Source organism: Crinia signifera, chromosome 19, assembly GCF_055691185.1.
Source record: "Crinia signifera chromosome 19, ASM5569118v1, whole genome shotgun sequence".
NCBI lineage: Eukaryota > Metazoa > Chordata > Amphibia > Anura > Myobatrachidae > Crinia > Crinia signifera.
This window is the reverse complement of record NC_139226.1, coordinates 26,488,354-26,502,174: the sequence shown is the minus strand read 5'-3', so window position 1 is coordinate 26,502,174 and position 13,821 is coordinate 26,488,354. Positions and strand designations below refer to the sequence as shown.

Sequence of the window (13,821 nt, the reverse complement as noted above, 5' to 3'; positions counted from 1 at the left end):
GTGGCATTATGTGAATTTTGTCTCAATCCGTGTGGCATTATGTGAATTTTGGCTCAATCCGTATGGCATTTTCTGAATTTTGGCTCAATTCGTGTGGCATTATGTGAATTTTGACACAATCCATGTGGCATTATGTGAATTTTGGCTCAATCCATTTGGCATTATGTGAATTTTGGCTCAATCCGTGTCTTATGATGTAAATTTTGGCTCAATCCATGTGGCATTATGTGAATTTTGGCTCATTCCATTTGGCGTCATGTGTAAGGGGCAAGTATAATGGGGTCTATTTTTTTGTTGCATAATGTGTAGAGGTTGTATATGGTGTTGTACACTACACTCAAGGACACTACTGTTGAGTGGCCACACCCCCTATTCCGGAGTGTGCCTTTGGCACAATTACATCCTCCACTTTTGTCGCCATGGTGGGCCTGCATACTTTAAATGCCAGGGCCTATTTTTAATCCCATTCCCACCCTCTGTCTGCCACTCTCTTAGCATGTACACTGGCACCACTAACATCACCCCTCCCCCACCTAAACCCTCTTTTATCATGGTGCCCCCCCTGTCATTTTATCCTGGATCCGCCCCTGTTCTCATGTATATGTTTACCAGTGTATAGGGGTCACTATTACTCATGCATGTGCATAAAAACACCCATGTGATTAAATAACACAAAATGTGTTTATAAAGGATGTTCCCTCTCAGTCACCACTGTGTCTGGATGCGCATATATATAGTAAATTTATTGAATGTTATTTTCAGACAGAAAATGTTGTGTGGAACCTTGGCGTCCAGGCTAGGTAACCACACGATTCAGATCATGATATGGTTATTACTTTTATTTAGATGCGCCCATTTATTGGTCCAACTTATCAGGTTGGATGTGATTTTAGTCAGGCGTGTCCATGCAGGTAAATTTTATACAAGTGCACAAAAGTTATGAATGATTTACAACTGAATTATGTTCTCATTTTTACATTTGAGATATTTAATTTTTTATTACATAAGATGTAGTATCCCTGCGTACACACCGGGAGATCACAAGATTGGGTCGCAATTTATTTTGCACAGATCACAGTGGGATTTATTGTTTGTCTTGTATGGACACAAATATGAGTGTTTTAATCAATTTGTTGGAGCGTGCTCATATAGATCTGTTGATCTCATTGGTTCATACATATAATAGATTATAGCAAATATTAAATGTGTAGTCAGTGATGTTTATATACCATATGTCTTGCGTGCAGTCACACCGCGTGTTATATCCGCGGCTGTCTGCCGAAATCTGCTGTCTCACTAACAGTTATTGGTATTTCTATCGTCTCAAGTCAGAGACTGAGTCCTTTTCGCTGGCTTTTATTGCCGCGATAATGGCATACACATCGGGAAATCACAGAATTGAGTCGCACTTAATTATACGCACATCAAAAAGAGATATTGGTATCCACTTAATGATTTTTAGTTATCTGGTATGGGCATGAGTTTTAGTCAATCCCCTTAAACACTGTGAGGTAGGTAATCGCTAGATCTGAAATTTTTATTGCCTTGCTACATACACATGTGGCAATCCACAGATTTAGTTATTGAGTTGGGTATGTTCATGCAGTATATCTATCATGCTACTCATGCATGAGGTGATACATGGATGAAAATAGATACAACTCTATTCATTTCAATATTGGAATCAATAATCTCTAGAGAGAAGTTTCTCTTATCTTTTCCATGCAGTGTACTGAGAACTGCGGCTATTTTAATCACTTAATTGGAGCGTGCTTTACATGGATCTATTCATCTCATTAATATATACATGTATGAGACTATAGCCAGTACTCATTTTTAAACGTATGTTCACACATATACATCAATATACCATGTATTATTCTGTAACCTGCGTGCATTCACACTGCGTGTTTTACCAGCGGTTATCTGCCGCTACATACAGTCACAATAACGGCTCTCAGTATCTCTGTTGTTATAGATCAGAGACTAAGTTTACTTTCTGCTGGCTTGTATTGCCGCAATGGTAATTAGTATATTTAATAGGTCAGAGTATTTAACATGGGATGATATGTATCATGCGGACAGAGGAACAATCGCTCCAAGCTGGACAGTAAATTTACTTAGCCGGCGTGTGCTGATGCTGATACCCGCTCCAAGCCAGAGAGTAAATCTCTTCGGCTGGCGTGCTTTCTGCCCACAGTATCAGACACGTTAGTGGAGTTAAATCGATATCACAGAATAATTATACACCAAACAGACATACAAATGAACACAAAATTATTGCTACTAGGTCACAGAGTGAATGCCAATGCGCATTTCGCTCAGTAGCTTTTTCAAGGCTGTCACCTAGGTATCAGGCCCGCCTCCTTTGGGCTTTATTTATGGGAATTGGTCTTGTGGGGGCGTTTCTGCACTTGGACCAATGAAAGTTTTTTTCTAGGTTTTTCAAATTCATCAGAGTGATCTTATTGGTGGGTATTTGATTGGGAATAAATATCATTAATTTCAGCTTGGAGTACTGTATTCTCCCACATTATTTTTATCCTGCATCACCGTATTTTTATCATATATAGTGATGTTTATTTCGAGTTCTTAATGCGCCAGAAATTTTTTTTATTATTTGTTTATTCATTAATTAGTCAGTTTTTAGTTATCTGGTCTACTATGGATACCTCCGTGTTTACATCCTTTTAATAGTTAATTAGTATAGATTATATGCCAGTTCCTTGATGTTGCTGGGATACAGTTCCATTTTTGCATGTTGATTTTGTATTCTCAACAGATAAATGGGAGAATTTTATTGATTTATTGATAAATAATGAATTTTATTTTAGTTATATTGTTGTTGATTTGTTGCTCCCATGTATTTAATGGTCCTGTTATTATTATATCGGTTCCAAATCTTAATAGAATAGAGGATTCTCCGTTGATCTCTGGAACAATCCTAGGAATTGTAGTAACCATATGTGTGTAAAGTGATTTTAATAGTGAAAATAGGTGAATATAAAGTGAATTGTATTTATATTTATATTTATTTTTATTGGGCAGCCTGCTGGTGAACAAAAATACGTGCAAAAATTAAATGTGTTAAAAAATAAATTACTGAATACTAATATGTGCAATCGTGAATTGTGCAAAAATTGCTGTGCCACATACTGTAAAGAATATATGTTATTGTTGATATTGTAAATTTATATGGGCATAAAAATGATGTCCATATTGAAAATAGTGTTTTCCTTATATATAAAATTACGTGGTGTATTTATACAGTGCAACTCTTATGAGTTACCCTGTTGTTGTGCTCGTGATTTAATAGGATATAGACATGTCTATATATTTTTTGTAATAACGCATGTCTTGGTACAGCTAATCAGGTGATAACCTTAATTATTATTTCTTTTTAGGATGTTCTGGTTCCATTCCATTCTTTTCTTAAGAAAGTGATACGGTAAGTTGCTGGAGTTTTGTAGTCATTTGGCTTAAAGCCTCAACATCATTTAGGTCCCAACATATATGAAGTCGTGTTGAGTTACTTGAGTAGCCCATCTTTTTAAGTTCCGGATATACGTGATTTTTTGTATAATGAAGGATCTCTCGATCATATAAGTTTAGGAGAGAGCATTAGGTAATTGGGTATCGTGGAGATATTAGAGAGAGGTGTTCTGAAGTTGATTCCTGAGTGGGTAGGAGTCGAATCACCTCTTCAGTGTCCCGTAATCCCTAAAATGATCGATCTCATACTGATCAGAATGGGTTTAGTTTGACTTCCCATGGTTCACAGAAAGGCAGAATAGTGTACCTCTTCGTTGAGGCCATGTGGTTTCAGACTATTCATCAGAAAGATGTATCTTGCTTCCTTCTTGAGGAGTTCGTGTGTTATGTCTCCCCCTCTGATCCCTAGATTTACTTTCTCCAGGGCAATTGCCTCTAATCCCTTTGGATTACTTTGATGACATCTCAGGAAGTGTCTGGCGACACTAGTAATTTTCTTCATATTATCCACCTCTTTCTGTGCATTTTTAATATTGCCTATATGTTCTAGTATTCTCTTTTTCAATGGTCTCTTAGTCATCCCAATATACTTGACATATAAGGCAATAAATAATTCCTGATGATTCACAGTTTATAAAGTCATGTATTTTCAAGATTTCACCATATCTGTTGGTGATATTCTTGGCGTTTGTAACATATTCACATGCTTTACATCTCCCGCATTTGTGGCATCCTACTGTGGTGGGTATCTTCTTTTTCCTTCGTATGAAGTGACTCTGGGTTAGTCTATCCTTCAAATTAGCTGATTTTCTCCAACTACATTGGATACGGTCTCCAATAGTTGATTTCAGATCTTCGTCCGTTGTAAGTACATGTTGGTGTTTTGCTAAGATTTTGTTAATTTCCTTCCATTCTGTACAGTACGTGCTGATAAATCTTGGGATGTTCTCATTGGTCTTTTTTGATTTGGGAATGAGAAACGTACTTCTGGGGATCTTTTTTGCTGCTGCGTACGCTTGTTTGAGAAGTTTGTTGCTATACCCACGTAGTAGTAGCCTCTGTTTTAGTTCTTGTGCTCTTTGCTCAAAGATGTCATCTTCAGAGCAGTTTCGTCTCAGGCGTATGTATTCTCCTTTAGGGATGCCCCTTAGGGTCGCCGGGAGATGTGAACTGGTTTTGTGTAAGATGCTGTTCGTTGCCGTTTCTTTGCGGTAGATGTCTGTGGTTAGTCTGTTGTCATCAGTTTTCTTAATCTTTAAGTCCAGAAATGAAATTTCCTTCCTTCTCTTTATTACAAATTACAGTGAACACAGATACTATATAGCCACTACCAGCAATTCTAATATAGCTACGAATAGGTCACAGAGACACTTTTAAATTTCTACTTCTTTTGTTTTTCTATATCTTTACTTGTTTTTAATAATTTCGCTATGTGTTATCCCTTGTAAAGGGAATACTATATAAAGGTTGAATACAATTAATAAAATTGAAAACCCAAAATATAAATGATGGCCGGATAGGTCAACGTGTTAATATACACTAATAAAATATACACCTAACAGTAGGTACGTTTTTATAAAAAGTCTTTAATTAAGACATCTTGGGTGAGGAGTGTGCCCCATTTAAAGCTGATTTCTTTCTCTTCTCCTGTTCATATTGACTTAACGATAAATCAGGGGGCTGCACCCTAGCAGGCCAGGAAGCATATTTGATAAAAATTCCTGACAGGCGAGCATTCTTACCACCCAAAAGTAATAATAATCATACAAATTATTAAACATCAAATTTATGGTGCGGGTCTTCCAAACCCTTTCTATCCAAAAATGGGGGTAGTCAGTCCCCACCAAAAAATGGAACACCAACAATCATGCACAAGGCATATGAGCACCGCTAAAAGATAATAACACTGAATGGAAAGTGTGGGTTAGAAAAAATTCACTTTGACTTATTATGACCACATGAAAAAAACACGTATAAAACACACAAAAAAATCACATGAAATAAAAGCACTGTAGCACGCCACAGGTGGATAATTGGATGCGGATATGGGCCCAAGCGGGATTTATAGTCCCCAAGGTAAGTGCACTTTGCCAGTTTGGATATAATTGTAGTGGGCTCCTCTGTATTATCCGATGAATGTCCTCACTAGTGTTACGGAGCTGTGGGCTACAGCTGGAGGTAGTTCTTTATGGCTTCCGCTTGTAGGGACCAGTAGCCTCTCGCACAGATAGCCGATTGTATATTGGTGCCACTGGAGGGGTCCAAAGAGCGGTGTCCGCCAGAACTGTTAGCAGGAGGGAAGGGGTTGGTATGTGGCTGGAGCCAGAGTCATCCACAATGGACCGGGAGTCCACAAATAAAGAGTCCTGGGCGTATGGAAGGCAACTAACGCGTTTCACTACTTGCTGCAGCTTTATCAAAGGCCCAACTTGGTGAGGGAGGTGCTCCCTGACATGTTTCGCCGTCCAACTGACAGCTTTTTTCAAAAAAAGTTGTCAGTTGGACAGCGAAACATGTCAGGGAGCACCTGCTGATTTTACTCTGGGTTATCTTGGTTGGAATTGGATTCCCCGTTTCTGGAGAAGAACTTGCACACTTACTACCTTTGGGCTACCAGCTGGACAAATCACCCACGTTTACCACCAATTTCGGGATACCACCACCTGCATATTGAGGATTACAGAGACGCATATCGTTGAGGATACCCGCAATCCTATCGGGTTTGACATCTTTCCTCCAGCGTCACTACAATCCGGCAAGGTTTATGGACCCCACTATTTACCAGCTTTAGGACGGATATACCCAACACAGATGCAAGTATCTCCAATAAGGACCACCAAACGGGACTCCACACCTATAAGTATAAAAACCCACATTTTAATTTTAAACTTTTTTTGTATTTTGTTCTAATATGTCTAGTTGTAACTAAACTAATATTGTGTATATGGTTTTTTTTTTTATACCATACTGAGTGGCTAACGACCCACTGCTCAAATAAAATCACTTGTCTTTTAAACCATACCATATTGATCCACTATTTTAGCGGTCCACATCTTGTTCCTTGCCATACATTTCTTGTAGGGGTTTGACGCCCCCTAGTAGGAGCTGCTTGACTAACCACCCTATTATGCGCCTGTCTACTTCTAGCCGCAAGGCTATTCGTTTACCCTTTGGACAGTCCTTAGGAGAAAGCCAATAAAGTGATGCTGACCAAGACAAAAGAGAGACCGGAACAGCAGTATATGTTTCTTTGTGTGTTCGGAAAGAATAGCTGCAAACCCGTTATTTCAATGATGGGCAGTAGTAACGTACAGACTTATTTTTGTCCACTCCTGGGCCACTGATGCGTTGTTCTGGAAACCGTTTGTTGTGGTTGATCTGGTGGTTGTGAACCTGTGAATGATTAATCTACGACTTGGATGTGGATCACTAGGTCTTGTTGCTGTAAGCCCCGGTGCAGGACGTTAGCTGTTAGGGAACACTATAATCTTTTGATTAACTATTTGTTCCAATTCCTTTGGCTCCATCTAATCTCTGTCTGTGCTTCTAGGTCCCCTCCCAGGGATGCTGAGCGGGAATGGGAGCCCATACTGGGATCTGGAGGTTTGGCTGGCACATCTGTCTCCTCGTGTTCTCCCAGGTTCAAACATCCACATCGGGGGACTGTAAGGGACAACGCACTGTGCTCCACAGTCTGCCAGGATTTGTAAGTGATGGCCCAGGAAACTATTCGGTCAACGGCAACTGCGAGTGGCTAATAGAAGGTAAGTCCTGTATAAGGAAATGTGGCAGAGATGCTGACTTCTTCACATGCTGTTATTGCTGCCCATCAATATGGCATGTCCTATCTCTCCTCCGGTATATGGATATATAGGTAGAAGCAGCTGCTCAGATGTGTGATAGGTTTTTGTTACTACAGTTTGAGTATCCCTTATACAAAATGCTTAAGACCAGAAGACTGATTATTGCATATTTCAGAATATTTTTAGAATTCAATAAGGTATCTTGCATTTATGTTGTATAAACACGTCAAACAGATGAAATACACACACTCATGTCCCCAGGAGTGCCAGTTACAGATCATGTCCCCAGGACTCTTGAAACTATGGCTTTTGGTATAATTTGGATAAAGGATATCTGGATAAAGGATCAGGGGACAAAGTGCACTCTCCTCCCCTTTTTCTGCTGAGTGGCTGGAGTGTTTCCTGGAGCACAGGACAGAGTTGAGGAACTCCATCTCCTCCCCTTTCTCTGCTGATTGGCTGGAGTGTGTCCTGGCGCACAGGACAAAGTTGAGGAAAACATTCTCCTCCCCTTCCTCTGCTGATTGGCTGGAGTGTTTCCTGGAGCAAAGGACAGAGTTGAGGAACACACTCTCCCCCCCTTTCTCTGCTGATTGGCTGGAGTGTGTCCTGGAGCACAGGACAGAGTTGAGGAACACACTCTCCTCCCCTTTCTCTGCTGATTGGCTGGAGTGTGTCCTGGCGCACAGGACAGTTGAGGAAAACATTCTCCTCCCCTTCCTCTGCTGATTGGCTGGAGTGTTTCCTGGAGCAAAGGACAGAGTTGAGGAACTCCCTCTCCTCCCCTTTCTCTGCTGATTGGCTGGAGTGTGTCCTGGCGCACAGGACAGAGTTGAGGAAAACATTCTCCTCCCCTTTCTCTGCTGATTGGCTGGAGTGTGTCCTGGAGCACAGGACAGATTTGAGGAACACACTCTCCTCCCCTTTCTCTGCTGATTGGCTGGAGTGTGTCCTGGAGCACAGGACAGAGTTGAGGAACACACTCTCCCCTTTCTCTGCTGATTGGCTGGAGTGTGTCCTGGAGCACAGGACAGAGTTGGGGAACACACTCTCCCCCCCCTTTCTCTGCTGATTGGCTGGAGTGTGTCCTGGAGCACAGGACAGAGTTGAGGAACACACTCTCCTCCCCTTTCTCTGCTGATTGGCTGGAGTGTGTCCTGGCGCACAGGACAGAGTTGAGGAAAACATTCTCCTCCCCTTCCTCTGCTGATTGGCTGGAGTGTTTCCTGGAGCAAAGGACAGAGTTGAGGAACTCCCTCTCCTCCCCTTTCTCTGCTGATTGGCTGGAGTGTGTCCTGGCGCACAGGACAGAGTTGAGGAACACACTCTCCTCCCCTTTCTCTGCTGATTGGCTGGAGTGTGTCCTGGAGCACAGGACAGAGTTGAGGAACACACTCTCCTCCCCTTTCTCTGCTGATTGGCTGGAGTGTGTCCTGGAGCACAGGACAGAGTTGAGGAACACACTCTCCTCCCCTTTCTCTGCTGATTGGCTGGAGTGTGTCCTGGAGCACAGGACAGAGTTGAGGAACACACTCTCCTCCCCTTTCTCTGCTGATTGGCTGGAGTGTGTCCTGGAGCACAGGACAGAGTTGAGGAACACACTCTCCTCCCCTTTCTCTGCTGATTGGCTGGAGTGTGTCCTGGAGCACAGGACAGAGTTGAGGAACACACTCTCCTCCCCTTTCTCTGCTGATTGGCTGGAGTGTGTCCTGGAGCACAGGACAGAGTTGAGGAACACACTCTCCTCCCCTTTCTCTGCTGATTGGCTGGAGTGTGTCCTGGAGCACAGGACAGAGTTGAGGAACACACTCTCCTCCCCTTTCTCTGCTGATTGGCTGGAGTGTGTCCTGGAGCACAGGACAGAGTTGAGGAACACACTCTCCTCCCCTTTCTCTGCTGATTGGCTGGAGTGTGTCCTGGAGCACAGGACAGAGTTGAGGAACACACTCTCCTCCCCTTTCTCTGCTGATTGGCTGGAGTGTGTCCTGGAGCACAGGACAGAGTTGAGGAACACACTCTCCTCCCCTTTCTCTGCTGATTGGCTGGAGTGTGTCCTGGAGCACAGGACAGAGTTGAGGAACACACTCTCCTCCCCTTTCTCTGCTGATTGGCTGGAGTGTGTCCTGGAGCACAGGACAGAGTTGAGGAACACACTCTCCTCCCCTTTCTCTGCTGATTGGCTGGAGTGTGTCCTGGAGCACAGGACAGAGTTGAGGAACACACTCTCCTCCCCTTTCTCTGCTGATTGGCTGGAGTGTGTCCTGGAGCACAGGACAGAGTTGAGGAACACACTCTCCTCCCCTTTCTCTGCTGATTGGCTGGAGTGTGTCCTGGAGCACAGGACAGAGTTGAGGAACACACTCTCCTCCCCTTTCTCTGCTGATTGGCTGGAGTGTGTCCTGGAGCACAGGACAGAGTTGAGGAACACACTCTCCTCCCCTTTCTCTGCTGATTGGCTGGAGTGTGTCCTGGAGCACAGGACAGAGTTGAGGAACACACTCTCCTCCCCTTTCTCTGCTGATTGGCTGGAGTGTGTCCTGGAGCACAGGACAGAGTTGAGGAACTCCCTCTCCTCCCCTTTCTCTGCTGATTGGCTGGAGTGTGTCCTGGAGCACAGGACAGAGTTGAGGAACACACTCTCCTCCCCTTTCTCTGCTGATTGGCTGGAGTGTGTCCTGGAGCACAGGACAGAGTTGAGGAACTCCCTCTCCTCCCCTTTCTCTGCTGATTGGCTGGAGTGTGTCCTGGAGCACAGGACAGAGTTGAGGAACTCCCTCTCCTCCCCTTTCTCTGCTGATTGGCTGGAGTGTGTCCTGGAGCACAGGACAGAGTTGAGGAACTCCCTCTCCTCCCCTTTCTCTGCTGATTGGCTGGAGTGTGTCCTGGAGCACAGGACAGAGTTGAGGAACTCCCTCTCCTCCCCTTTCTCTGCTGATTGGCTGGAGTGTGTCCTGGAGCACAGGACAGAGTTGAGGAACTCCCTCTCCTCCCCTTTCTCTGCTGATTGGCTGGAGTGTGTCCTGGAGCACAGGACAGAGTTGAGGAACTCCCTCTCCTCCCCTTTCTCTGCTGATTGGCTGGAGTGTGTCCTGGAGCACAGGACAGAGTTGAGGAACTCCCTCTCCTCCCCTTTCTCTGCTGATTGGCTGGAGTGTGTCCTGGAGCACAGGACAGAGTTGAGGAACTCCCTCTCCTCCCCTTTCTCTGCTGATTGGCTGGAGTGTGTCCTGGAGCACAGGACAGAGTTGAGGAACTCCCTCTCCTCCCCTTTCTCTGCTGATTGGCTGGAGTGTGTCCTGGAGCACAGGACAGAGTTGAGGAACTCCCTCTCCTCCCCTTTCTCTGCTGATTGGCTGGAGTGTGTCCTGGAGCACAGGACAGAGTTGAGGAACTCCCTCTCCTCCCCTTTCTCTGCTGATTGGCTGGAGTGTGTCCTGGAGCACAGGACAGAGTTGAGGAACTCCCTCTCCTCCCCTTACTCTGCTTGTATTAGTCAAGTGCACCATCGTTCTGTGTTCAGCTGGCGACCAAGCTCTCTGGTTACTGCATCTGCAAAATCATTTCTCCAAAATAGATAGCAGAACAGCTGCTAGGGTGTCACAGCTCTAGCCAGGCGCACCTGCACCCAGACCCACCTAGTGTGGTCGGGGTAACCCCCACTCTCCAAAATAATTCTTATGTTGTGGAAATTTCATTGAATTAATAAAATCTGCCATAGGAGTGAAAGTGCTGTATCTCATGGTCCATGTTGGAATTATGTTTGGTCTCTCTTATTAATGCTTTTGTGACTTGCAGCTCCCAACAGCAATTACCACGTGCTGCTTCGGTTCCTGTTTATGGACACAGAGTGCACCTACGACTACCTCTTTGTGTATGATGGCGACTCCTATAGCGACCGCCTGCTTGCCAGTCTTAGCGGGAGCAGCCTGCCGCCCACCCTGGAGGCCACCTCTGGAAAGGTATGGAGAAGCTCTGCACTCACCGCTTGTAGCTGTGCCACCACTCTGGAGACACTTGTTGGTACTTATGTATTATCACGGCGCCTTATATTTCCATCGCGTCGGAAAAATCACGTCGATCGCATCACATGCGACCAAATCGCGCATGCGATGCGATCTACGTGACTTTTTCCATAGGAATCAATGTTAAATGGTTCCAAATGTTCCCTGACACCCCATTTCAGATTAGGGTCAATGTTAAATGCCCCCCAGGCCCCCCCCATTAGGTGTATCCCCCCTCATTGTTAACGCCACCCCACCATCAATGCCAACCCGAAGCGTGGCGAGCGCAGCGGTACGCGTCCTCCGACCTTTTCATACCCCCACTATCCACGTCGGCGTGGAGTTGATTTTATATAGTGTGGCGAGCGCAGCGAGCCAACGAGCCCGAAGCGTGGCGAGGGGATGCGGAATACGAGCCCGAAGCGTGGCGAGCGGATTATGTAACCTGTATTTCGCGGGGCTCGCTGCGCTCGCCACACTTCGGGCTCGTATTCCTCGTCGCCACACTTCGGGCTCGGAGGCTCGCTGCGCTCGCCATGCTATATAAAATCAACTCCACGCCGACGTGGATAGTGGGGGTAAGAAAAGGTCGGAGGACGCGTACCGCCGCCCCTCGCTGCACTCGCCACACTTCGGGTTGGCGTTGATGGTGGGGTGGCGTTAACAATGCGGGGGCATTTGGGCTAATACACCTAATGGGGGGGCCCTGGGGGCATTTAACATTGCCCTACAGTGAAATCGGGTGTCAGGGACCATTTTTAACCATTTAACATTGATTCCTATGGGAAAATCGCGTCCATCGCATGCGTGATTTGGTCACATGCGTTGTGATCGACGCGATTTTACCGCAAAATCGCGTCAATCGCATGTGATTGTATGCCTAACACTTAAGGCATACAATCAATGCAACTGGGCGCCGTGATAATACATAAGTACCCAGTGGTTCACCTGCTCACCCTAGCACAGGGCTGGGCAACACCGGCCCTCCAGATGTTGATGAACTACACATCCCAGCATGCCTTGCATCAGTTTCAGCATGGCCACATAGCAAAACTAATGCAAAGCATCCTGGGATGTGTAGTTCATTAACATCTGGAGGGCCGGTGTTGCCCAGCCCTGCCCTAGCAGAACACCCGGCTATAGCGACTAAATGAAATAATCTGCATTATACAACCAGCAAATACATTTTTGTTCTCTTTACAAAGGCTGACTTAGTTCTCTCTTTGCAGATGCTTCTCCATCTCTTCAGTGATGCCAACTATAACCTGCTGGGATTTAACGCCACATACAGCTTTTCTCTGTGTCCCCATGGGTGCTCTGGGCATGGGACGTGCCAGGAGAGCGCTCAGTGTTTGTGTGACCCTGGCTGGTTGGGTGAGGGCTGCCAGATCTCTGACTGCAGCACCTACTGCAATGTCCATCATGGAACATGTAACCAGGTATGTTATACAGACTTACATGCCACTGAACCACGAGTCATTTCTGCTAGGGTCAGAAGCATACTAACAGTGGTTGTGTCTTCTGTGCTGCACTACCTGTGGTGCCACAGAGCACTACCGTGCTGCATTACTTGTGGCGCCACAGAGCACTACCGTGCTGCACTACCGTGCTGCACTACTTGTGGTGCCACCATTATATTAAGGAATGGATGAGGGGTCTCTGCTCTTGTCCAGAATGAAATGAGGGCAGTGAGCAGCCCATCTGTTTATTTAGAACCCAATGATTATTGGATGCGTGATAATCACTGAAACCCCGGTATCAGTCTGTTTCCTCCAAAGCCCAAATATGCCCTGGCGGGTTAATCTCTTATATATTTAGCCAGATCTGTCACTCAACCCCTGTGGAGAACGTTCCTGTGTAGAACAGTTTCACTTTCATGTGTCTGACGTTCCACCCCCTTGACATCACCTCCCCCCGCCCAGCCAGGGCTACAGTACACGTCCACCATTACTCCACAGCCACCATCCACCATTACTCCTGCACATCCCTACCCTCTGCCAGGACCCCCGCGACCCCCCTCCCGCGATTCGCGGGACCCCCCGCGACCCCCCCCTCCCGCGATTTGCGGGACCCCCCGCGACCCCCCCCTCACGCGATTCGCGGGACCCCCCCTCCCGTGAATCGTGGGACCCCCGCCCCCCCCCCCCCGCGAATTGCGGGACCCCCGTGACCCCCCCCCCCTCCCGTGATTTGCGGGACCCCCGCGCCCCCCCTCCCGCGATTCGCGGGACCCCCGCGCCCCCCCCCCCCCGCGAATTGCGGGACCCCCGCGACCCCCCCCTCCCGTGATTTGCGGGACCCCCCCTCCCGCGATTCGCGGGACCCCCCGCGACCCCCCCTCCACGCGAATCGCGGAACCCCGGCCCCCCCCCGCGAATTGCGGGACCCCCGCGACCCCCCTCCCGCGATTCGCGGGACCCCCGCGACCCCCCCTCCCGCGATTTGCGGAACCCCCGTGACCCCCCCTCCCACCATTCGCGGGACCCCGCACCACCCCTCCCGCGATTCGCGGGACCCCCGCATTC

The 13,821-nt window shown here is 46.5% G+C and overlaps 1 protein-coding gene across 1 annotated transcript in view; it reads left to right on the top strand.

Annotated features, from left to right (window-relative positions):
• Nucleotides 1–13,821, top strand: part of MEGF8 (multiple EGF like domains 8) — a 54,076-nt gene that overhangs the window by 2,907 nt on the left and 37,348 nt on the right. The window contains 3 exon segments of the mRNA XM_083162192.1: nucleotides 7,043–7,256; nucleotides 11,091–11,254; nucleotides 12,526–12,735. Of these exon segments, the coding sequence (XP_083018318.1) occupies nucleotides 7,070–7,256; nucleotides 11,091–11,254; nucleotides 12,526–12,735 (561 nt within the window). The 5' untranslated portion in view covers nucleotides 7,043–7,069.